Genomic DNA, 26,183 nt, shown 5'->3' on the forward strand with positions numbered 1-26,183 from the left:
TTTGTTAAAATTTTCAATTACAATTAGGAGCATAAATTGTGTAGATGAAACTGAAAATGATTGAAATATTTGAAAAATTGAAGATGTCAGATTCCTCCTCTATGAAAGTCATTAACCCTGTGCACTCCGAATTATTTTTCAATTTTGTTGCCAACAACACCCTACTATTTGAAGTGTTTTATTTGAAATGTACTTCGAAGGACAGCTCCTTAATTGCTATTACTTATTTTAAACAATATTGTTCACTAATTATTTATATTAAATACAGTATTACACATAAATAGAAAATTTTTACTATATATAATTCCATACATTGTTACTTTACAAACTTTACTATTAACTGCGTTCTGAAAAATACAGCAGTAGATGTATTTTCAAAATAGGTTTTCGTTCGACGAAGAATTCAAGAATTTCGTGTGTTCTCGCGAGCAAAATTTGGCAATTATAGACCATTTTGTTAGCGTCTGTGAGCAACAATCGGTATCTCGGCGGAACGGAAGTGAGGAAGAGATTACTCGGGAAGCGGTGACGTCTTCTTTCGTTTCTCCCTCGAACGATTTTATGTGAATAGCGTTTCGTTAAAGATGCAATCTTCTCATTTTTATTTGTCTTTCGCCCACGGCAATAATATTACGATTTGACATTAAATTAAATTAAATTAAATTTTCGAAATCACAAAGGAAAGTTGCGGTAAAAAAGCTAGTTTCTAGAAATGTCTAAATTAAAATTGGAAGAAACGCACAAATATTAAACAAAAAATATTATCGCGAATATTCAAAATTTGCTGTTCATCATTCTGGGGAGCGTTAAGACAGTTATCTTTTTACCAGGAAATGTGTGAGGCTGTATCATAATACCGCCAACGCGTTCACAATTTCTTGATTAGTCGAATCATAATAAAAGAGCAACGAGATTCATGTATCGTACAAGAATTTACCAGTCAATTGCTAATCATTAGACTGCGGATCTTTATGCATTTGGGAAGAAATTAACTGGCTGAAATATAAAACAGTGAAAGATGTAGAAAATCTACAAATATTGCTACGATGTTTTCAACGTGAAAATATTATTATTTTGCATAAATATCCGCAGTCTGCTAATAATTGTATCGTTAAACTTACAAAACATTAATTACTCGAGTCAATCTCACAATTACTCTCACTCGTCGGCGCTTATAAAATAATTGCTACGTAACTATGTAATTTATGTATAAGGTACTTGTTAACAAATATATGTATCGAAATAATCATTTCTCTATCTTATCGTAATTCATTTCTCTGCAAAGTTGCGTCGAGAAATGTTCCTGCAGCTCTTGAAGATTCGTAAAATAATCCTCCTTGGGAACCTTATTCTCAATGGCGTCGTCGTTATCGTGTTTAACGAGAAGGGCTTTCCAATTGGCGTTCCTCGCTCCGTTATAGTCGTTGGTTATGGAGTCGCCGATATGTATCGCCTCCTCGGGAGCCACGTCGATGTTGTGTCGTTCCTTTGTTAATCTAAGCGCCTCGTCGAAGATCGAGGTATCCGGTTTCTCCACGCCGAAATCGTAGGACGTCAAAACAAACGAGAAATAAAAACGTATCCTGGTGTCCAGAAGTATAGCTTCCAATCTCTCATCGAAATTCGATATCACTCCCAAGATCAGTCCCTTCTTCTGCAGATACTCGAGCAAGTCGATCGTGCCCGGATACTTATGCCAGCACAAGCTCGTGCCGTAGGACTTTATCAGAGTGCTAGCAACCTAAGGGTCACAACGATAAAACAGGGTCAGAGATAGTTGGCACCAGATCAGCTAAGTAAATGGGCTAGCACGCCGCTCCCCGTTTCATTTTTCAAATTCCTACTACATATGTATGTATATTGCGATTCCCCACAAAAAACTTCACGTATTTTACGAATTATTTTACATTATTTAATAGAACCGTAATATTACGTCAATATAACCTCTTTAATGTAACCCACCGGCTCGTAATCGCGGTGTTCCGCGAGCTTTTTGCAAGTGTTCTGCGAAATTCCGCGTAATATATTTTCTGAAATATATTTATTTCTACGCGGGGGATGGTTTTGTTTATTTTCTGGATCATTAATTTTGGTGTTCCGCAAATCTCCCTGACTTCAAAAAGGTTAAGAACCACTGATGTAACCTCTTAGCTATACGGCAAGTCTAAATCTGTCATGAGATATCGGCCAGGATTTCTAGCGCAGGCGCAGGAGCGCCCAAAACGACTTATTCTACGGTTTCTATCATATCTATATACATTAACAAAACCAAAATTTAATAGAATTTTGGTACGATAAATTATGTGCGTAACTGTAAATTATGAAGAAAAGGTAGTGGGCGTGATATTGACCGGGAAAGTAAGAAATAAGAAACAATCTGACAATGAGTGTCCTACGAGTCAGGGCCGGCCATCTGGAGGGTGCGGCGGATGCTATGCACCGGAACCCCGCAATTGAGAGGGCCCCAACACGATCAAGAACTAAAATAATCTAATTTTTCTGAAGTAATTAATTTATTAGCAAAAACAAAATCACGCATTATATAAACATGCATTAGTAATATACAGGGCGAGTCCGAAGAAACAGAACACTTAAATATCTACGTTACTTTTCGTTGTACAAAAAAACTTCTTAGGGCAAAGTTACACTGTTTGAAGGGCCAATACCTCATGCCATTAAAAAAAATATCGATGACCTTGAAATCTCATTAAAAAATGACCTCGAAAATTTTTTCCCTTACATCGTTACATGTAGCCCTTCAAACAGTGTAACTTAGCCCTAAGAAGTTTTTTTGTACAACGAAAAGTAACGGGAGATATTTAGGTGTTCTGTTTCTTCGGACTCACCCTGTATGTTCGTGTTTGTAATTCTTTTTTTACTTTGCAAAAAATTTGGAGCCCCTAAAATCGTCGCGCATGTGTCAAGAATCCTGGCCAATATGTCATCACTAGTAGACTCCGGATCTTTATGCGAAATAAAAAGTTTGTGCAGCAATTGCAAGACACAGAGGCTAAACGTAAAAATTTATATTTTTCACTAATCATTTTAATGTAGTAAAAATAATATTTAAATAGTCTTTGAATTTTTTAACTGTTTTAAATTGCATTTGGTGGTTTTTGTCATAAATGCATAAAATCCACTCGTCTGAATGCCGAGTGCGCAAAAACCGAAATTAGCGATTAATGGTTTTCAGTACATATACGTTTTGTCGCGATAAAGTTACGGTTAAATAAGTGTTAAAATATTTTCTAGTAATTTGAATAATACAATACGAATAAATGTTTGAATAATAGTTAGTATTTGAAACACGAAATGAACAAAGATGTCCTCGAAAGGAAGCCACTGTAGTGGCGTATCGTAACCGAGAGGTTAAACAAGGTACAAATTACTCGAAACAACGGAAAAACTGTCTGCAATGCAAGGGTTATTACTTTATCCACAGTATCATCCGAAATATAATTATGTTGATCCTTGAAAACGTTGTGGACGATCCGTCGCCACCAGTTCTCCCATCCGATGCCAGTGTGCTTGCCGTATATAGGATGCTCCAAGCTCAGCCTGTGAAAGCTGTTTTTGAAACTTCGCGCCAATTTCCGTTGATCGACCGGTAGACCGTGCTGACTCCCAATTTCGACGTAATGCTCGAGCTTCGTCATGAGCAACGTACCAGTGACATCGAACGTAACTAGCCGTGGTCGAACGTATTTAATCATCATTGAAATCTTATCTGGAAACCGTCGCACAGGATATACCGGAACACCGTTTCTTTTTTTCTTAGCATGCCGTTCGCGAAAAAAAGATCACGCTTTTCGCTTTTCGTCGCGAACTGTGCGGACGGTACTACACTGCCGATCCACTTGCCGACACAAAAGCACGTCGAACATCCCGAGCGCCACCAGAACATAATAATGAAAGTTCGAATTTCAACGTTTTACGAAACGAGTGATTGATTTGACAGCTTTTTATCGCCCGTCTTTGACGTATTTCGCAGTGCTCTTCGCGTGGACCAGGGTTTCCCAACCTGTACTCCGCGAAAAAATAACAACAAAGCATTTTTTCTACGTTCTCACTGTAATAATTTCACGTGTGAATTTTTCGAAGATTTATTGGTTACGTGTGTCATTGTGCCTACCCTTCAAATCGCACGAGGCGCTCCGTCAAAATTCGAAGGGCCTTAATATCGTGTCGGACTCGTGATTAAAGATTCTATTTTGGTTTTGTTCGTGTATATAGTTATCGGAGAACACGTATAGGCGTACAATAGATATAAATTTTCTTCTTTTCTTAGGAAATTACGAACTACAAAAAAGTTCTGATTACTGAAACCGTAAAATAAATCGTACTGGTTTATTCTTTTCTCTATACAATAAAGATAGCGTTGTAGAGCCTGAGCTCTATTTGCCAAATACAAAACGGTCCTTTTTAAAATAAATCGTAGAGCAACCAGGAGAAAAAGTTTGGGAAACCCTGGCGTAGACCGAACCCGGGCCCGATAAGAATAATAATTTATACGTTGATTAAAATTAATCATATCTTATCAATTGCACGCTTTTATTATTATGGAGTATCAGAAATGACAAATGGAAATGATTTTCGTGTTGATTCGGTTTGCAATGGCCTCGCTTACCTGCGCAATACAAAGAGAAATCGGTTTTGATAAATGGCGTTTTAGATAAACTCGTGCACCTCCCGCGAGCCAAGGAAAAATGCGACGACTATTTTCACGCCGCTACATCATATTTACGATATCGTGCAAACGTTTTCTATCTATCGGCATTTCTCTCCCAAGTAGCCACGTACGTCCCTAAAACGTACGTTTCAGGTCCAGTTCACGTCCAAACGTCCTACATCAATTCTGCGTACGTTTTAGGGACGTACGTGGCTACTTGGGCCGTGAAAGAAAAACTGTTCGCGAGTATTTTCACATCCAATTACGGACGCATAAAAACATCTTTGTGCTTCGTAATCCTGCCTGTTCTATTTATAGATGCACGAATTGATAACCTGCTTGCGATATTTACAAACGAGTGTTATAGCCTTTTTTTTTAAACTCTGCTTTTACGCGAAATGAGATACTTCGAATAAAATTCACGAACCGAACAAGAGATGAGTAATCACCGCAAACGATTTCTCGTATATAATATTTTAATAAATGTTTAACAATTGGAATAAGTACATGTAATACTTTTTCGCAGTCTACTCATAGTTGATCCGCTGTGCAATGTACAGAAGCATTTAGAAGACTGTACATGTACAGTCGGTGTACATATTTAGTATTCGTACACGTTTTAAAAACGAATAACTTCTTCAAAATTGGACCAAACATAACCGACTTGGATTTACAAAATAAGTGCACGTTTGAAATTTTCGTTACAGATATAGATAAACAATTTAGAAGTCGTGAGCGACCAATAACAATTTTTAAAACAATTAAATTAATTCTTCCAACGTCCGAAAAATAACTCGAAAGGTTAGGTCGAATTTTGGAAAAGTTATTCGGTTTTAAAAGGTGTGCGAATACTTTGTACACCCACTGTACATATACGTGTACTGCGTGGGCTGTGTATTGTGCAGCACAAATGGGCTGAGGGAGATTCTGTTTACCATCTCACCATATTTGGCGCCATAGAATTTCCCACATCCTATTCGCACGATGCGTATACCCGCCATGATTTACGTTCCAGCTTGTACGTATTATATTATGTGATGTAGAAAAACTCTTATATACAATGGTAGCTATTTATACATGACCGTATATGTATAATATGTATAGTCGTGTAAAGATATAAATTATACAAAATCTAATTATATTCCAAAATACCCCTAATGCAATAGGATATCAGCGTGGTACAAACTTTCCGTTCATAAGTCTTAGGACACCTCTGGTTTTTAGTGTAAAACTGATATTTCGTATAGATTATTAACCTTACATAATATAACTATAATTATAATGATCTAAAAAACACGTCGAAAATGTGTAAAAACTGTTTGGATCAACTTCAACGTAATAATTAGACTGCGGATCTTATTTATGCATTTATAGCAACATTGAACAGATGAAATTAAAAATTGTTGGAAGATTTTTAAAATTTTTGTGTAGAGACAGATTTTAAGAAAGTGGTACCAAATTAAAATTCTATTTTTATTGGTGATAGAGCATTTGTAGATACAGAATAAATAAAAATTGTATTAATTTCTGTTCAACCCAGGTAGCACCCGACGTCTCATAGACGTGTGTTTTACGTCGTTTTTAGGTCTGAACGTATTACGCCCCAAAAAGACGCTTATTTGGCGACGTCATTTTTACGTCTGAAATAAGACGTTCTAACGACGTCTTTTCAGATGTCTGAAAACATGACTAAACTACGTCTGAAGATGTCTCTAAGACGTACCGTTTTGTAACACAAGACATTCAGGAGACTTTCGGGAGCCGTTCAGACCTCTTCCAGACATCTTGTGGCAGGCGTCTTACAGATGTCTTTGGGATGTCTCAATGCTATCTGGGAATTTAATACTCCAGCATTTTTTGAAAATTTTTATAAGGCATAAATGCATAGAGATCCGCAGTCTACTGATTAGATACCAACATATTTAATAAAGTAAACAATATTTTGAATAATGGTGCAGCAATTTTTAGTGCTGAGGGTTAAAAATCTTTACGCAGCGCTTTTCCATATTGGTTAATGTTATTCGAATATTGATGTATACGATTTATCGTATTTTTTTAAATCATAATTGAAGGTTATTTTAAAGAAAAAACATTTAAGCACGGCTCTGATTTACGCATAGCAATATATTGTATATGAATCAGGAAGAAAAAATATGAAATGTCGGTAATCTTAGTTATTGCGTGCATATAAAGGCGATTTCTGTCGTTCCAATCGCACCTCGATCGATTCCACGTGTTAAAACTAATTTCCGTCCCTACCAATAAAGAATTATCGATCCCCTAAAAAAATAGAACATTCTCGGAACATGATTCGGTAGAGCAGGGTTTCTCAAATTGCCTGATACATACCGTGTGTTGTTCGCAAAACGTTATCTGCAATAATTCGTTTAATTGTTTAATTTTCTAATTTTTCTTTTATTATGATTAATTGAGTTTAGGATACAAGGAATTTCTACAAAAAAAGTTTCCATTATGGGATTATTTTATATGCATATATTTATATTTATATATACATATATGTATATATAAATATATAGTATTATATCATTTTTTGAGTAAGCATTTTGCACTTTCATCGGTTCAAGTTTAAATACAAGTACTATAATGCAATCGCTCGAAAATACTCAATGTCTCATTTAACCCTCTAAATGTATAATTATATGTCGATCCTTTCGAGGCGATACATATATGTATATACGTTCTGATCACTTCAACGTTTTTAATTGCACTTTCATTACTTTAAATTTTTTTTTTTTTCTTTAGACATCTCACGAAAAGACTCTTCGAGCCTGTTCGTTTAATTTAAAATTCGCTTATCAATCTACATAGAAAAAACGTAGAGGGTTAAACTTATTTTTCTACTCGATTGAACATCGAAAAAAATCACCAAATACACCAAAATGCAAAATGCTTCGTGCCGACGTTTTAAATAATTCCGTAAGTCTTACACACTTTAAATAAATCTCTAGGGATTTCCATGCTTTCACAGGTAAGAATAGAAACTGAGAATCCCCGCAATAGCGAATTCTTTCGATTACAATCGTTCATCAACTGTACCTTCACAGACAGTCATACTGACTAATCATCACAGCAGAACAGCAACGACATAATTGTAGACTTCGTCTCCGTAAATCTGTTTTAAACCGAGAAACATTGTAGAACGAAAGATGTGTACATCTTAATTAAGAATAAGACAAAAAAAAGAGATTATTGCGCAACCCCTAAATACATCTATGGATATACTATATGTGTGTATATATATATATATATATATATATATATATATATATATATTCATGTTATCGTTTATTTATCTATCAAAATTTGGTATCTCACAGACTCCTTTTATATGCTTGTGTATACATATATATATATATGTATATATAAATGTACATTATATATTTATTTCATTTTTTATTATTTTTCTCAATATAGTATAAATCCATTGATTCTCAATCGGCATGTTAATTAATTTATCTCTTTTTTTTTCTTATAAAAAACAGTTCGACAATATATTCAATACGAGTGTATATATGTATATATGTATATATGTAGTCTGAGAAATCGAATCGGAGTAAAACGGTCGATCGGTTAGAAATTAATTCTATCCGTACTCTCTATATAAAATGTTCGCGATAGCATTATTGATTCTCGGTTTGTATGACTGATAGAGTCTTAAATGTTGTCTCGTTCTATTACAAAGTTGTACATGGCTTGATAGTGGCATGTTCCGTTCGAAGTAATGGAACGATTATCTCAGGCGGTTGTCAATCAACGAACACACCAGAGCGAGATTATCGGTCAATCGTAATACTTCCACGATCATTGTACAATCATTGGAATTGGTGCGTTAGAATCTACAATTAACATTAATATATATGATATCCCGGATAGCACAGGACGTCTTCAAGACGTTCATTTTATGTCCTCTTTAGCTCTGAATGTCTTACGTCCTAAAAGGATGTTGGTTTAACGTCTGAAATAAGACGGTTTATTTCAGGCGTCTTCAAGTCGTCCAAAAGACGTCTTCAAGTCGTGTAGAAGACGTACAGTTTTGTGACATAAGCCGTTCAGAAGATGTTCGGAGGCCATTCGGAGGCCGTTCGGAAGACGTTCGTAGGGCATTCAAGACGTAAGACTGTAAGACGTCCTGAATGCCCGACAACAGACGCCTTTAAGACGTCTTTGTGCTATCCGGGATAATATAATATGTATATATATATACTTACATATAAATGCATATATGCGTATATATATATATGTACAAATATTTATACCATACAATATAATAATCATTGCTATAACGAGATATATTTGTTGCGGCAGTCATCGTTCCTTATTATTAGAATTTTCATAATAACATACGCAAGAAAATGGTACAATATCCTTGCTTAATCTGTAATAGTTTGTAAATAAAAGTTATCTGCTAAATACATCAATCAGTCTCTCAATCGTTATATAAATATTGATGTAAAAGTTTTTTTTCATTCTTCTCTCGTCTGTTCGCTGCAGCGCATCGTTATCGGTGGACGTCGAATTGTTCCACAGTGTTTTATAGCCGGAACAAAATCGAATTGCACGCCGAACGATCATCGAACACAACCGTCCCCAGATATTATATATACATATGCATATGTATATATAGAATATCGTAGAAATAGTATTCGTAGTGGCCGACTGAATTTGATCCAATTATAAATATTATTGCGAGATCGAATCCTCTCTTAAAAAAAAAAAGAAATGTCTATGCACGTAATATATATGATGTACACGTAATAATAAATGACCGTTTCACGTATATCATACAAATATTTACACACGTGTTTCCCTTTCGCTATGCCACAAACTTGTATCATTCCTTATGTTTGTCTCTTTCGGTTTTATGCGAATTAGAAAAATCTAGTAGGACACATCAAGTTTTACTACCCTTGGAAAACTCAAAAAAAAAAAAAAAAGAAGAGGAACAGAGATGGTTAGGAAATAAGTTTCTGTAAACATAGTATACGCATACAGTGCGTGCACGAAAGAATCGCGTTTACAATTACAATAGTTTATAGATGCACAAGAGAATTCGTCCACGAAGAAACAAAAAAAAAATCGTTCCAAATGCTGCACCATGTGATTTAATTATCTTCTCTTAGCATGCGTGTGTGCAGAACATAAATGCAATTATAAATTATATCATGCCTCGATAAATACTTAAAATTACAGGACGTACATTAATCACTCCCAAGTAGCCACGTACGTCCCTAAAACGTACGTTTCAGGTCCAGTTCACGTCCAAACGTCCTACGTTCATTCTGCGTACGTTTTAGGGACGTTACGTGGCTACACGTGGCTACTTGGGCTGTGTGAAGAAAAAAGAAAATGATCCTAACTTGCTATCGGACAGACTACTCTCGCCTATTGATCTCTCGTAAAATCTCAGATATAACAAAAATCCGACGTAGAAAAAGAAATATGTTGCAGAGAATACTCTCGGAAAAAGTCGTTCGTACGTGTACGATTTTTTTCTTCGTTTCTTTCATCCTTTTTTTTTTTTTTGTCATTGCAAAATATTCAATATCGGAATCTGCCAGGTCACTGTAGTAAAATACTTGCACCACATTTTCCACTATCTAGATTTCTCTCTCTCTCTCTCTTTCTCTCCCTCCCTTTCTCTCCCGCTTGCATTCTCTCAATCAGTCAATCGTGTTCCGGTCCCCATGAAGATTTAGAGAAGTCGCACACAAGTCTTGCAAGATCACATTCATCGATACCGTAGACTATATACATTGATTGCATTCCAACATACTTGAACGATGCATCGCATACTCGAAAATGCATATAAAAGTCAGCGACACGTGTCAATTTTTCTCTGCGATTTGATTCAGTGTTTTTCATTCTCTGTTATATATATATAAAAAAAAAACTCTCCTCCGCTAGGAAGAGAAACATCGACACGTTGTGTATAAAAATTCAAAATGTCGTGCATCGGATGGACCACGTTTCAATGTTTTCTCTCATCGCATTGGTTAATACATGCAAAACGTTTGTAAGATTTACCGAAAAGGCAGAACAACGAATCTCTCGAAATGTACAACAACACGAAGAGAACATTTGCTAACAACTTATCCTTATCCGGTGTTCTGATTCGCTCGAACCAGTGATGCTATAATGAGCTCCAAACAGAGCTCCCGTACTCTCCTACATACCCCTTCCACTATTCCATTCCAGCAACGTGCGCAGGCGCACACTCCACGATCCCCCATCGCGCACGTGTAACGTGTCTCCCATTCGTTCTACTCATTCCCCGTCATCAGAGAGGGGGTACATCATTTCACCGTGACTCCCCGCCATGGTTGCCATATTCCCCGGGAACCAGGCCCCTTACCGCTGCGCCCCTCGCCCAGCTGAGCCGCTGAGCCCGCCCCACTCTTCCCACTAACACTGACGCGTACCGCTAACTTAGTTTGCTCCACGCGGTACGCGTCAGTGTAGTGGGAAGAGTGGGGCGGGCTCAGCGGCTCAGCTGGGCGAGGGGCGCAGCGGTAAGGGGCCTGGTTCCCGGGGAATATGGCAACCATGCTCCCCGCATATGGCATCACTGGCACGAACGAAAACTGTTTCGGGGAAGACAATCGAAGCTGAAGAATTTTAAGTACGCAGTGGTGTTTCAATAGATCTCACAAACTGTGCGGCTTATAAAGTTTGTAGTTTCTCTTTCGAATGTTCGAGAAACGTTGCGATTCAAGTTTCGAATACGACAGCAATGCACACGAGCTTCAATCATGTTTATATTTTATTCAAACAGTTTCATCGTTACTTTTTTCGTTCCAAGGACGTTTAACATATTGGAAATGACACATGATCTTCCTTAACTTTAATGTAACATCCCGATAGTACTTCATATTCATATTCATTCATAAGATAAATTTGATGTTTGTCGTCCGCAGCTCTGTTTTCGCATTATCCATAAATAATATTATTCATCGTAGCTGCACATACAATATATTCATTTATAATCTTTCTCTATCGATAAAGTTTTTTTTTCATTTGTCGTCCTCTTTCCGGTTTTAAAAACACACGCAGTTATGCAGTATTCTTTATGTATATCACGCAATCATGTTACTTTGAATATGAGACCATTTTATGTACAAAATGTCGTTACGCACACTTATATCAATGTTTTCCAGTGCCTAATCAATCTCTGGGCCCATGGTTGCCATATTCCCCGGGAACCAGGCCCCTTACCGCTGAGCCCGCCCCACTCTTCCCACTAACACTGACGCGTACCGCTAACTAAGCTTGCTCCACGCGGTACGGACACTGACGAGTGTTAGTGGGAAGAGTGGGGCGCGCTCAGCGGTGCTGATGGGCGAGGGGCGCAGCGGTAAGGGGCCTGGTTCCCGCAGAATATGGCAACCATGCTCTGGGCACCGTTCACAGACTTCTCAAGTCACGTGTTAGAACTCAAGAGCTGGATTGATATTCGTACTAATTGAAAATAAATAAATTCCTCGAATATTGCCAGCAGATTGACCTGGAATCGAACACAACGCGTTCCTCTTCCCCCGGGGCCAGTGCTGCGGAAGTGTTGATTTCGTAAAAAGCAACGATTATAATTTGTATAAAAATATATATATAAATTTACGTAGAAAAAAAAAGAATACGATATATATATATATATATATATATATATATGTATATATATATATATATTGCAAGTAAATAAACTTACAAAATAAATAAGTTAAACAAGTATTTCCTTATATTTTCCGTTTCAGAGAGAGAGGAAGGATCATAGACTAGATAATAAAGGTTATTTAAAAAATTATATTATAGTTGTATGCGTGCTTGAACGAGTATATTATAGAAATCTTAATTGTAATTTGAGCGTCTCGAGTAGCAAGATTCGTATTACATATTCCTGACTGTGTGTTTAAAAGATCAATCTTACACAATAGTGCTAAACAAATATATGGCTTGTTTCATCTATGATCCGACCTGAATTCTTAACATATTATATTAATCATTATAAATCATAACGTGCGAGTTACAACGAACAAAACCATAGCTAGTAATTATTCACAGTAAAAGAGATCATAAAGTCTCTCCTCTAGGCGAAGAAAATGTACAAGTGAAATTCGTCGGGGGACAAGGTGGTCGACATTGTCCTTCGACGAATCGCCGGTTTCGATGTTTGTTTGATTTCGCATGAAAAACTGTTGTCGTTTCCTTGTCACGTAACGCGATTGTCAATGAGCTTAAGCCAGATGGGCAGCGAACGCAGTACTCGAAAAAAAGATTGCCGATATCCCAGAAGTAGATTTCACTCGTGGATCTTTTTATTTCTATCACCTCTCTCTTTATGTTTTCCCGGTTTTAAAAATTCCAAGATTTAAGTTTCTCAATTCCGCAGTCAAATATGTAACGCTTCGAATGATTTGTCGTTGCTATAAAATAATGTCTATCTCTCTCGTATATCTTTGGCGTTATCGTTAAGGTTATTATTTGTTAACTGTACGTTTTCGCAACTGTTACGGATGTTAGCTTTGTATAGGATCTCTTACATGTAACACGTATTCTTAGAAAAGTTGTTTGTCGCGCGATTACTCCTGGGTTCCACCGTAAAAACTACACCACCGTATTAGAAAATTTCGAGAATCTTTGTGCGTGTGTGTCGAGTTGAGAATGTTGAAAAGAAAAACGTGTATTCGAAAAATCTGAACAATCCAATGATCACAGTTAATCGGTTGTTTTCACACAGGTACTTTTTTCATGTGCTTTTGTGTTCGATCGTGTGCCCATCTATGAAAACTAGGAACTAACAGTTTTCACCTTATTATTATACTTAATATTTCCGTAGATCAGTTATCCTGTTGTTCACTCGTTTCTTTCTTTCTTTTTCTTTTTATACATTAATGATACAGTAACCCTGAAATATCATAACAAATTTTACTGGTCCAGTTTGCCAATCTGATTGCCATATTTCTCTCGTTCAATTTTTCACTCTCGCTAGTAATACTGCCTAAATTATATCATCATACTGATATGATGCTATTCAACAGACTTCGTTTTAGTTTTATTAGAAAAGTTACCCTTCATATTATTGCTATTAACGTGGGTCAGGATTTACAGTACCCGAACACATTCGTTCCTTAAGTTGAAATTACTTATCCTTAACGTCATGGACCTTTGCATGAATCATATTTCTCAAATGCATCTGGTACAATGTAGCTATCGTGACCCTAAGTGAATTCGTTTCTTCTTCTTCGTCTTTCTTTTTTTTTTCTCTCTCTCTCTCTCTCTCTCGTAATTTTTGGACCCAAATGTTTGGAAAAAATGTGATTGGCATCTTGGAACGTTCTATACATATATGTATATTCACATTTACGATTGCAATTTTAGGTAAAGCCCAGAAAACGAAAAGCTATGGATAAGAAACCTTTTGCCACGCTCGCGTACGGTTAATTCGACTAATGCTTACGAGGAGAACGAAGAGATCGAGAACGACGGATCGCAACGAGCTTTTGTGGGGACGTAGGTTACACAAACTTGTGAACTTCTTCCGACTTCGATTTACTTTGCAACTGTTCGATTTAAAATTCAACTCGTCTATTTCAACTTCAATTTTTCAAATTTCGATTTTAACATCAATTTCAAGTTCAATTTCTACTCTTGTATTGCAACTTCAACTTCGACTTCAATTTCCATTTCAACTTCTTCGATTTCAACTTCAACTCGTCAATTTCAAGTTCAATTTCTACTCTTGTATTTCAACTCCAACTCTTCAATTTCAATTTCGACTTCAATTTCCATGTCAACTGAAATTTCAACTCTTCGATCTCAACTTCAATTTTTCAAATTTCCATTTCAACTTCAATTTTTCAATTTTAACTCTTCGATCTCAACTTCAATTTTTCAAATTTCGATTTCAACATCAATTTCTACTCTTGTATTTCAACTTCAACGCTTCAATTTCAACTTCGACTTCAATTTCCACGTTCCAACTTAAATTTCAATTTTCCAAATTCCCATTTCAACTTCAATTTTTCAAAGTTAACCTAGCTTTATCAGAAGAACGCATGTGGAATTGACATAAAAAGTATAATAAAAATAACAATTGCAATTAAATCACTATGTTGAAATCTAAGAGTTGAAATGGAAATTGAAGTTGAAATCGAAATTGAAGTCGAAGATGAAATTGAAAAATTGAAGTTGAAACCGAAGAAGTTGAAAAACTGAAGTTGAAACCGAAGAAGTTGAAAAATTCAAGTTGAAACCGAAGAAGTTGAAATGGAAATTGAAAAATTGGAGAGTTGAATTTGATGTCGAAATTGAATAATTGAAGTTGAAATGCAAATTGAAGTTGAAATTTGAAAAATTCTAGAGTTGAAATTGAAGTTGAAATGCGAAGAGTTGAAATGGTAATTGAAATTTGAAAAATTAAAGAGTTGAATTTGATGTAGAAATTGAATAATTGCAGTTGAAACAGTAGAGTTGAAATAGAAATTTAATACGAAGTTGAAATTGAAAAATGGAAGTTTCAGTGCAAATTGAAGACGAAGTTGAAAATTGAAAAATTGAAGTTGAACCCGAAGAGTTAAAATTGAAATTTTGAAGAAACGAAGAGCACGTAGAAGAATAAAAAGGAAAGTGAAAAAAAGAATATTTATAAAAAATGCCGACTGTAAACACGAACCCCGACCAATCTCGTGGTAGACATTCGGTGAACCCGCTCAGCCACCGACCGCTGTTTTAATATGTTTTCACTTATGTAATATAACGCACATGTCGCGTTTCAAAGTCGATTATCTCGAGAACGGGTTCGCGTTGGCGTTTAAAACCAATTGCATAGTTCACGAGGGTGCGTAAGCAGCAATGTCCACACGAAAACTCGTTGCGATCCGGCGTTCTCGATACGCGAGGTCTTCTCGTTAGAACAAAGATACCATAAACTGCCACTACAATGTGATCACAGCGTTTTGATGTATGTAGCTAATTATTACACGTAGAGAAAGTAATCGTAAACTCTCCGCATACTGGAAAACATTTTTCGCGAAGAGTTAACAATCATATATATTCGTGGCAGTTTAAAAGTATATTTTAATCTATGCTACAAACAGCATTCCAGTAGAGACATCGTGCTCTTTCTCAACTGTGCTCCGGTAAGAATCGTCCAACAGACGTGGAACGCGTGCTTAAAAAGTTCACGTCCATCAAGACAATATATAATATATAATTTTTCTATATATTTCTATATAATCTTTTTCAACAACCAACGATCGAGGACAAAAGTCCCACGCAACCTATCCCAAGAGCACTATATATCTACCGTACACTTATAACAGTTCTTCTCATTCATATAACGTTATAAACTCTCTGTGCTCTCGACATGATAAAACTTAAACACTCTCATCCAGAGCCTTTGTAATCTGGGATAGTATAAATGGTAGCATATTTAACACACAATTTTTTGCAAATACAGCATACACGTCTAGCTATGCGTACGAAAAATAAAATAAATTAAAATTCTATGAGAGACTGACATTAATTAGAAACTGATTGCCTGGATGAGGCGGCGTGCATCGCGAAATCGACGAGCGGATTACTCGGGACGGTAACAATGGAGTGTGAAGTACTACTGCTTAAAGTAACATTGGTAGAAGAAACTAATGACAATGGCTTACAGGACAGTTGATCGATCTGCTTGATCGGTACCAGTTTGATCGGTACGTCTGTCTTTAACCTGGCAGCTTCCGATACCGGTATAGCTTTTAGTTGAACACTTTTCAATGGTTGTATCTTGACCGTTGATTTCACGGTAGCACTCGTACTTTGTAGAATTTTCGTAATCTTACTTTCGCCGAGTCCCTGGTTCGAGGATTCGTCGTAGCCAGAATCTGATGACGAGTCACTAAACGTCTTACTTGTCTGTTTAGAGACGGTGGTCTCTGTACCAGACTCTACACTATGGGCAGGACTAGCAGACGCAGAACTGTGGACAGGACTGGCCGATGCAGAACTATGCGCAGGACTGCAGCTTAACGCGTTTGCTTGTTGTTGTCGTTGTTGTCTAGCTATACAACCGATGCAAGGTTTTATCAGAGAAGGATCTACTATCACTTCACCGTATGGACCCTTGAATATTGTTCCACAACAAATAACCTCCCTAAAATTATAAATAACGTATGTTAAATACAGAACAATCAGTACAAACGTATAAATTTAATACTAGTTGACACTAACCCTCATTTATTGAAATTATAAAGATACTTCCACGTCAGAAATTACTCAATTTCTTCATATTTAATAATTTAAATAAGTTCAGTCCTGTCGTTTTTTATGAAAGAATGTCTGTCCGATACATTTTTAGTCCAGTCAATGAATGCTCGTAAGGGGGATGTAGAGGGAAATGGAAGGAACACAATTTTTAACTTTGGGACTTTGTTTCGACTAGTTAGGAAGTAAACATACTAAAAGTCTCTACTACTAGGAGGTGAGCGGTGTACAGGGGGGCACGTAGGTCCCCTTTTTCGGTTTTCCGCTTATATCTCGGAAACTATGTGTCCTAGCGATGAAACTATTATATACAAAATTAAAGCTGTCAAAATGTGGCACAAGATTGATTGGATTCAGTTTTTCGTTATCACGCATAGTTTCCGAGATATCCGCGCTCCAAGACTAGCTAACTCTTCAGCACAATTAGTGAACTTCGAGCCCGGATATCTCAGAAACTATGCGAGATAGCGAAAAACTGAATCGAATCAATCTTGTGACACACTTGATCAGCTTTAATTTTGTATAGAATGGTCTTATCGCTAGGACGCACCGTTTCCGAGATATAAGCGGAAAACCGAAGAAGGGGACTTTCAGTATGTTTACCTCCTAACTAGTCCAAACAAAGACCCAAAGTTAAAAATTATGTTCCTTCCATTTCCCTCTACAACCTTTCATTGACTGGACTATTTGTAGAAGGTACGGTTAGTGTCAGTACGAGCTAGTTAATATTTACCTTTTGAAATACGACAAATCAATAAATCCGTTAACAGTTAAATCATCCTTCGCTTCGGAAATATCCTGCATGTCTAATTGTTTCTCAGTCACTGGAATATCGTCGCTGCCTACAGGACTTCCGGCGCGACTCGAGCCTTTACTGCCATTTCCGTTCAAATAGTCTTCTATAAACAAAATTTCATAATTATTTTTCAGAACTAGAACTGTATCAAGCGGTTAGGACAGAGTAATATTTTTAAAAAATGGAGAATATTCTTTTTTATAGAAAAATTGCATTGGTAAACTTTGAACGCGTTTTCCTCGAGTTCTACCTTGGCAATTACTTTAAAATTTTACGGTTATCTTCATTATAATATCTATTAGGCATTGACGATCGATTTTTCATTGACGATATTTTTTTTATAGAAAAATTACATTCGTAAACTTTGAACGCGTTTTTCTCGAATTCTACCCTGACAATTACATTAAAATTTTACAGTTATCTTCATCATAATATCTATTAGGCATTGACGATCGAGGTTTCTTCATTTTTCCATTATTTTGTTAAATATAAATTAAAAAAACGAATTTTCTACCAAAATTCGGTCATTAAATTTAAAATATTTGCCATTTTGTTAGTTTTCGCAAAAATTGAGATGTGGGATCGTCAATGCCTAGAGAATATATCACAGTTTATGACATTTTCGGGATTTTTGATATAGTTAATTCGATTTGTAACAGTCCTGTGCACCAGTTGGCCGTCTGGAAGGAAAGCTATTCCGAGCGAAGACGACGAAAGGCATAAGAACAATTATTTTTTAAATATTTCCAGGATCTTTTCATAGTTCGTTTAATCGATCATTCACTTTTTTCTGTACTGCTGTTTAAACTTGTTACAGTATCCTAACCCCTCAATGTCATAAAATGCACAGTCCAATCGAGTACCAACCTGTTAAATCATCGCTCATCGCAGGACTTTGTTCACGATCTCTGTCAGTTTTCAAATAGATATGTTTCTTCTTCATTATCTTTTCAAATTTCTCTGGTAAATCCTTTATTTTCTTTTTATTCTTTGATTTGAACTTCGTTAACGACTTTATGCCAGGTCCTGCACGTGCGTCGACGACCTGTACCGAATGAAAATGTCATTATTATACAAGAATATATTTAGAAGATTATCGAATCAAAATAGTAATAGATTTATCGGAACTGACATGTCTCCAGTTGCGATTATTTCCTGCTGGTAATTTCTTCCACCTTTTGACTAAGAGCACGCATGCGTTACAAATTTCTCCAGTGCGCCTTTCCTCCAGCTGGAAACATTCCATAAAATCGTCCTCGTACTTTTTACTGTCTGTGAACCGTGAGCTGCGCCAACAGAAAAACATTCTCGGTTATATTCTTTGATTCGCGAAGCGACGCTTCAGCATCAGGTTTGAACGGAAGTATGCAACGTTGTCAAATCAAGATTCGAAGATAAAATTCAGATATTGATTCATAGGTTTATCAAATAACACAAAATGGATGGAAAATATTGTTGCCGAGGCTTCGGCCCCATCTCGCCATTGAATATGGAACCACAACACTATTTTATTAAGCGTAACACAGCTAACGATGGAATATCATAAGCGCGTGTTCTCGTTTGAAAGGCTTGAGAGTGTCTGTCTCTCGACAACAACAACCTTGTTGTCTGGAAACCGCAGACGACTTCTGTCGATCTCTGCGATATCTTCAGGGGCAGGCAACTTCGTCTCTTGCCGTCGTAACAATACATTATCGAACAAATCCATGTATAAATGTCCTAATTTTATCTTCGAGTTTCAATTTAGAAACGCTACGAACTTTCGGTCCGACCCGACTAATAACGTACCTGCTAGACTTGGCTTTACAAATGCAACACCCGGTACTAGATCGATACACCTTTGGCTTGTGAAAACTAAACATTTTGCAGAGTTATTTCGACGCTGTTCCTGTAAAGAAGCAAAAACCGTTAAATATTACTTAGGATGGCGGCGCAAGGTGTCTGATTAAAATTTTTGTATAAAATCTTACATAAACAAAGTATATCGCACGATAAGAAATTCATAATAAAACCAATAAAAGTTTATTCCAACTGAATTCGCTCCAGTATCGTCGAGAATTAACAATTGATTTACATTTATAATTGTAAGTAATTACCTACAAAGAAGAATTTCATATATAGGTACAATAATATATATATATATATATTGTAAGAAAAATATTTAACCGTATGTGTGAAGAACGCGTCCTGAAAATAATGTACCTTTATAGAATTCAGCATGTTTTCGATGATCGTGCGACCGTAAGTCGAAATTAGCTTCGTTCTGTCCGTACGGTATGTAATAAAATCGTGTATTAATCTCACTCGCGACAAATTTCACACGACGAAAAAACCGTAGATCATCACCATCTTTATTATACTTGTTTACATTGATTCGTTGCCAGTTCAGTAACTAACACCGCGATTTCGGCTTGACAGTGTTATACGTGCGAGACGCTACGCGCCGTGACACACGCATTGCTACTAGGGGGCGTCCATAATCTCACGAATCCCCACTTTATATTACACGATAAAACTGCAAAGAAAAACAATGTGCTGAAGGAAATCGACACTTCACCCAAACGCTTCTTCTTTCTACAAAGAACCACCACAATAACTTTGTCACTTGTTATATTACGTTGCACGTCGACTGAATACTTGTTTTGCTCGCGTTTACGTTAAACGTATGCGACACGTTCAACAATTAGACCACTCTCTTTTATCCAGTGCGAGTACCCAGAATATTATTAACGCTCTTCTCCTCCCGCCGTGCGGTCTTTATATTAGGTTGTTGCATATGAAATGTCCGATTTTAGAATGCGACTCTCAGTAAACGTTTCGTAGAAAACTTTGACCGGTTCTAGATCTTTATTTCACGATTAATGAAATTATAAAGATGCTTTCACAAGTCTAAATAAATTAATTCTTGTCATTTTTACAAGAATCAAGAAGTAGAAGTAGAAGGGTTTTAATGTCATTGTTAAAAATCGGACATTTCATATGCATAACCTAACCTAATTGTTAAAGAGAAAAACGGATCGTGTTGTTTTACGATTCAAGTAATTTTTTAATGTTGTTTGCAGGGCTGGGGAAAACTTGAAATAATTTTATACAAAAAAGACAGCGGATTTTATGCATTGAAAGTTTAAAAATACTGTCGCGTTATTTTCGATCTATTGAGCATATTAAAAAAGGAAATAAACTTGTTGTCAGTCACTTCTAAACAAAATTAATATCTTCTATGTATAATGTACCGTAAAATATTAAAGGACAGAAACCTCTTATTTCCAAACTCTGTGAAATATTACTGTTTCACGAAATATTGTTTATAAATAACTATTTCACAATAGTAATTTCATGAGCTGTTAAAATACATATTTGAAATGGTTTTTCCATTTGTAACTAAAATATTTCTAGTCCATTTACTATCTGAAAAATCGATCTTTCCCGAACCCTGGTTATTTGTAATTACATACAGAGAAATTGTGTGCCTGTAAACATTGATTTCGCGCGTGTGAATGACCTACATCAACTGCAACGAGTTCCATAATATTATACCAATGTATAAAAGCGTTTCGAGCAGCGACTTGTCAATGAACAAATACACGAAAGAAGGAGCCACTATGAGATGCTAGTCGAATAAGATTGTTTTCGATTATGCTGTCCGCCGACACAACAAGAGAGTCTAAAAATAGGGAAGCGTGAAATCACAACAGTACGCGGCTAATACGACGAAGCGACGGATTTCTTGAAGTATCTTTTCCTCCGATTAATTTTTAGAACGACAATTAAGCCATACCCCCCCTCCCCCCAGCTATAACTTGTTGCTCGATAAACATTATGTACCTTGAGCGATACCGGGACACTTGTGGAGCGTCATCGAAACGTAGAGGGACCCGTAATGTTTTTTCAACCTCGTTTACAAAGACGACTTTTGCGTGACTTGTGTTTTGCAAACGCTCGAGCGAATTTTCGACGTCTGTTGTAACTAGACTGCTACTCTTTATGCAAAATTAAAAAAAAAGCATTGTTTGCAGGGCACAGGAGCTAAATAAAAATTGTACATTCTTCTTTTAATTATCCTGTTAACACTAACCGTACCGCGACCCTTAAAATAACCCTTTGCACTCGGTTGTCCCCTCCGAGAGGCACCGCTAAAAATTTCTGTGTCATTATTTGTTTACATTATTAAATATTCGGTTGGCAATAAAGTAATTTCGGTATTTTAATTTTTTTTATTCAAGCAATGAACTTTACTGAATTATTTTCCCTTTTGCTCGACTATCTTTTGCCAAAAAGAATAAATAAGAAAATATTTGATTGAGATTGACGTGTTCATCGTTTGAAGAAAGAAATTCTTAAAATACCGAAATTAGTTTCTTGCCCAAAAATATATCGGTGTCTAATCAATTGTTAAACATTTAGGTATTGTTTGAGGTATTATACCAATTTCATAACCATAAAATTTCAAATATCCTGGATCGGAAGAAATGTTTAATTTTCCGAGTGCAAAGGGTAAATTATTTAAATTATAAAGATACAGTCCAAGTTATAATTATTCGCTCTTTTCTCCTGTATGCTCCTTTTGTTTCGAGTAAATTTGAAAAGCAGGTCAGTGACGTCACAGAAACAGATCGCCGACCACGGCCAATGAAAATTTGTAATCTAGAGGGGCGTGTTTGACTTCGACAAGTTCGTTGGTCGCTGAGAGGAATATATGTACGCGCGCGAGACGGTTATTCGATCGAGATACACATGTCGGAGTAGGTGCAACCCGCGGAGGCAAACCAGTTTTCCTTCGATATTCCGAATTTACTCTGTATAGTTCCTCGCCCGTCCTTGTCTTTCTCAAGGATCATTTTATCCAGGAGCGTAACAGCATTTTCAATGATCCGAACGTCCCGAACAGCACGAACACGCGCCGGACGTTTTTAGGGACATTCCGATGAGGTTCATACACTACTGTGCAAAAGAAAGAAGCACCCGGTATAATTTATAAAACATAATGACAAACAATATCTTCATGTAGAAATTGTATTGTAAAATGATTGCTTTATTGCGTTTAAAGTATTAAATAATTCGTAATAGCAAATGTAATATTCTCGAAACTATTCAATTAAACAATCCTTTTCAAAACTCACTGTTTTTTGTTCAACTTCAAAATAGAGTAACTTTGTCCGAAAAAGTTTTTTTGTACAACGAAAAGTAAGGGAGATATTTAACTGTTCTGTTTCTTCGGACTCACCCTGTATAGCTATAAAAATCGTCCATTGTCCGAGGGTTAATATCGCGTACACGGTTACAAAAATACTTTTAATTTTGTTCGATGATCTTTTGCCAAAAAGAATAAGAAAATTTGATCGATTAAAATTTCTATTAGAATCTGTTCAGAATCTTCGTCACGAATATTGTAAGGCAATGAGTGAATAACCAAAAACAAGTCTGACTGGTTCGATCGATTTGAAACTTTAAGTATAAAGAAGTTTCACTTCAATAATATATACGTGCCAACTTGAATAAATATTGCGAATTGGTGAAAATGGATAAATGCAATTTAGATCCTTGCGTTACGAGCACGCACAGCCCTGCATATCAAAGTGTTTCTCTCGGGTGTCTCGACGCACACGACATATTTTTTCAGTGATTCTGGGAGTGGCGCCATCGGTAGTTGAAACCACAAAGCAAGAATGTTGCAACGCACCTATACGCGAAAAAATGTAAATGTGCTTTCGCCTCGTTGCAGTCGATGAGCACGAGGGGGAGGGAGAAGGCAGACGATGTAAGGAGCATCAGACAACAGGAAGGGGGGGGGGGGAAGAGGAGGGTTACAGCGATGTTGCCACGTGGTTTGTTGATCGGTTGCTTCTTCATCCCGATACGACTCGGATCTCTGACCCCACTGCGCGGATATTAAATAGTTGTTCGTATTTCGCTAACACAAATGCTTTCGTATCAATCAACCAAAAAAAAAAAAAAGGAAAACAAAATAAAACTATGCCAACGAATTAATGAGAAGCTCGTTACAACAGCAACGCCATCGGATGCGTTGTACAATCTTTTACATTGTCGACGTTCGTATAAATTTAATCTGTTTATCATTTGTAAAGATTAATATTATCGTACACATGTATACATGTTTGTAACAAGATAAAATTTGGAAAAACAGTTAGAGAGCATCGTCGAGATATTTTCACATTATTTCGGGCGATAAATAGAAACGGAACTCTCGCTTTAAGGGAGGAATGGACACAGAAAAACTGCATCGAGCCGAAACGACGTGTCCCTGACATGATAAACTCGGTAGTTCCAACTTTCCTTCTCACTTTTACAGTTGCCCCGCCGCGTTTTAAAAATAGAAGACCGTCCACCCCCATGTAAATACGTGTCACCCGATTCTCTGCCCAGTTGTCTCACAAGATCACTGCGCATTCTGGTTAATTATTTAACCACCGCGTAAACAATTAGCAAGATCCTCACCGGCGATAAAGTTACGTCGGACCGAGAGACTTCGATTTCATTCGGCCGATGTTTAACGATGTCGCAAGTATCTGATCGAGATGACCTACATTATGATAAAACAGGTTCCGGTATTTTCGTTGAAATAAAAATATCAAGACGTACTGCTCTAACAACCTCGGAAAATGATTTTACATTTTCAAAAATTAAATGTACGTGAGCGACGTCGAGATCGATTAAATAATTTATTATTATCACTTTCCAATTTTTTAGAGACAAATTATAGATTCAAAATAAATGAAAATCGTATTAAATTCTGTCGAATTTAATACTGCAGCGTTCTAATTACTCCCGCAGTCTAATTATTATGTTACGGCCGATAATTGGTTTGGCATAAAGTAATTTCGGTATTTTAAGGTGAAATACAGCCCAATATTTTAATTCAAAAAAATTTTGCCGAAAGAATGAATAAGCAAATTTTTCATTGACTAAAGTTGATCTTAAAATACCGAAATTACATTCTTGTCGGCCCGATAATATTAAAATGAACATCGAATTTGAATTGAAGCTGGAAGATCCGAGGTAAAAGTTGCGGAATGCGGGGAAAAATATTTCGGGCTGTTTTTATTCGGGCAGGCGGCAAGAAAAGGCCATCAATTTCGAGAGCATACGTAGGAGATTGAGCGCGAGGCTCCCTTTTCGAAAGACGTTGTGGGGCCCCTGCCGAAGCGCAGTGGTGACAAGTCGTGTGCCATTTTCACGAACAGAGAGACAAAAAAAGAAATGTACACGGGACGAACGTGGTGCACGGACCGAAGGACGTGCGCGAGCAAGAGACCGACATGGCGCGTGGCACAGTACGGTCGCCGCCATGGTCGGCTCTTTTTCCCTTCCCTCCGGACCTAACCAACCCCGTCCCGATCAAACTGGCAGTATGTCGACCCGAAAGATCGTATAAATGCGACATTAACGTTGACCGATCGTCCGAAAATTATTCGAACGATCCCTCCCGAACAATCTATGTGACAATAAAGACTGACACGAACCTCGAGCGAACAACAAGGAGAGAAAAGTCAGCGGACACGATACCCGCCAGAAGCGGGCACGCCATGACAGATGATACGGCACGCACAAACAAACAAGTCCACTTGCCAAGTGGAACATGCACGCAGCTAAAAACGCGGGAATAACCGTCTAGCCGAACAACAAACAACGGGCAACGATCGTTCGATTCCTACGATGATCCGTGAACGATCTTTTCTGTGGATTATTCGATGCAACCGACCAGTGCCGACAATGAAAAATTGTGAAGGTACGCGCGGTACCTACGACGACAATCTGGTGAAAGTTTCTCGTCGCACTTGACATAAACTACGAACATTTTCGCAGCTACGCTAGCCTGCACTAATGACCGATCAAGAGAACAACTAATCGAACAGACGAAACGAGAAATAAATGTCAAATGTATCAGCGTTAATGCAACAGTAGCCTGGCAGATTTTCGTCATAGTACCGAAGACGCTGACATCTCCGAACATATTTATTCAGAACGCGCGAGTAATTTCGCATGACAATCTAAGAGGTTGCTGACAACGCGTCACGTTATCAATATATCGGATTTTCGCGACACGTGCTCCCGAAATTCACATTAAGATGTTAAGATTAATGACAGAAGATTCGCTTACCTTTTCAATACAGGTGACGGCCAGATTTGAGGACTCTTTTGCGCAGACTCACGGCGCTGGCTCTCTTCTATACGCTGGTCAAACGAGCGTCCGTAACCGTCCGAATAGAAAATCTCGTTTCATCGCGTTGTTAGATTTCTCGGCGCTCGGTATGCATATTTTCTGTGCGAATAAATTTTTAGACAATGTTTCTCATTTATTTCGACGATATACCGTACTCGATATACTAGTTTATCTTGAATAATGAAAACTTGACTTCCGGTGGAGGATTTGATTTTTGTCGGACGTCAGTTCGACAGAGTACCACCAGGGTACCGAGACGGTAATAATTCAAT

The 26,183-nt window shown here is 37.1% G+C and overlaps 2 protein-coding genes across 4 annotated transcripts; both read right to left on the reverse strand.

Annotated features, from left to right (window-relative positions):
- Positions 1 to 272: 272 nt before the first annotated feature.
- LOC143217626 (rhythmically expressed gene 2 protein) lies at positions 273 to 11,056 on the reverse strand. Its single transcript, XM_076442115.1, has 2 exons — positions 3,432 to 11,056; positions 273 to 1,741 (listed from the first exon to the last, which is right to left on the reverse strand). The coding sequence occupies exons 1-2, from the start codon at positions 3,714 to 3,716 to the stop codon at positions 1,247 to 1,249; spliced, it is 780 nt and encodes a 259-aa protein (XP_076298230.1). The 5' UTR covers positions 3,717 to 11,056; the 3' UTR covers positions 273 to 1,246.
- Positions 11,057 to 11,643: 587 nt separating this feature from the next.
- On the reverse strand, positions 11,644 to 25,910 carry LOC143217483 (uncharacterized). Of its 3 annotated transcripts, XM_076441824.1 has the most exons (7): positions 19,932 to 25,826; positions 19,700 to 19,825; positions 19,518 to 19,617; positions 18,862 to 19,015; positions 18,597 to 18,774; positions 17,667 to 17,832; positions 11,644 to 16,823 (listed from the first exon to the last, which is right to left on the reverse strand). In XM_076441824.1, the coding sequence occupies exons 3-7, from the start codon at positions 19,589 to 19,591 to the stop codon at positions 16,202 to 16,204; spliced, it is 1,194 nt and encodes a 397-aa protein (XP_076297939.1). In that variant the 5' UTR covers positions 19,592 to 19,617; positions 19,700 to 19,825; positions 19,932 to 25,826; the 3' UTR covers positions 11,644 to 16,201. The 3 variants fall into 3 exon arrangements, with proteins under 3 accessions (XP_076297939.1, XP_076297938.1, XP_076297940.1); XM_076441823.1 differs by lacking the exons at positions 19,700 to 19,825; positions 19,932 to 25,826 and adding an exon at positions 25,849 to 25,910; XM_076441825.1 differs by lacking the exon at positions 19,700 to 19,825 and having other exon boundaries at positions 19,932 to 25,827.
- Positions 25,911 to 26,183: the final 273 nt, after the last annotated feature.

The sequence above is a fragment of the Lasioglossum baleicum genome, chromosome 17, assembly GCF_051020765.1.
Source record: "Lasioglossum baleicum chromosome 17, iyLasBale1, whole genome shotgun sequence".
NCBI lineage: Eukaryota > Metazoa > Arthropoda > Insecta > Hymenoptera > Halictidae > Lasioglossum > Lasioglossum baleicum.

What these genes read in the sequence shown, in the direction of transcription:
- LOC143217626 (XM_076442115.1), bottom strand. Translation starts at nt 3,716, where the DNA reads ATGATGATTAAATACGTTCGACCACGGCTAGTTACGTTCGATGTCACT. An exon ending in CGGATGATACTGTGGATAAA is followed by an intron (nt 1,742 to 3,431) that starts GTAATAACCCTT and finishes TGTGACCCTTAG; the next exon opens with GTTGCTAGCACTCTGATAAA.
- LOC143217483 (XM_076441823.1), bottom strand. Translation starts at nt 19,591, where the DNA reads ATGTTTAGTTTTCACAAGCCAAAGGTGTATCGATCTAGTACCGGGTGT. An exon ending in TGTAAAGCCAAGTCTAGCAG is followed by an intron (nt 19,016 to 19,517) that starts GTACGTTATTAG and finishes CTGTTGGCGCAG; the next exon opens with CTCACGGTTCACAGACAGTA. An exon ending in GATTTGTCGTATTTCAAAAG is followed by an intron (nt 16,824 to 17,666) that starts GTAAATATTAAC and finishes TTATAATTTTAG; the next exon opens with GGAGGTTATTTGTTGTGGAA.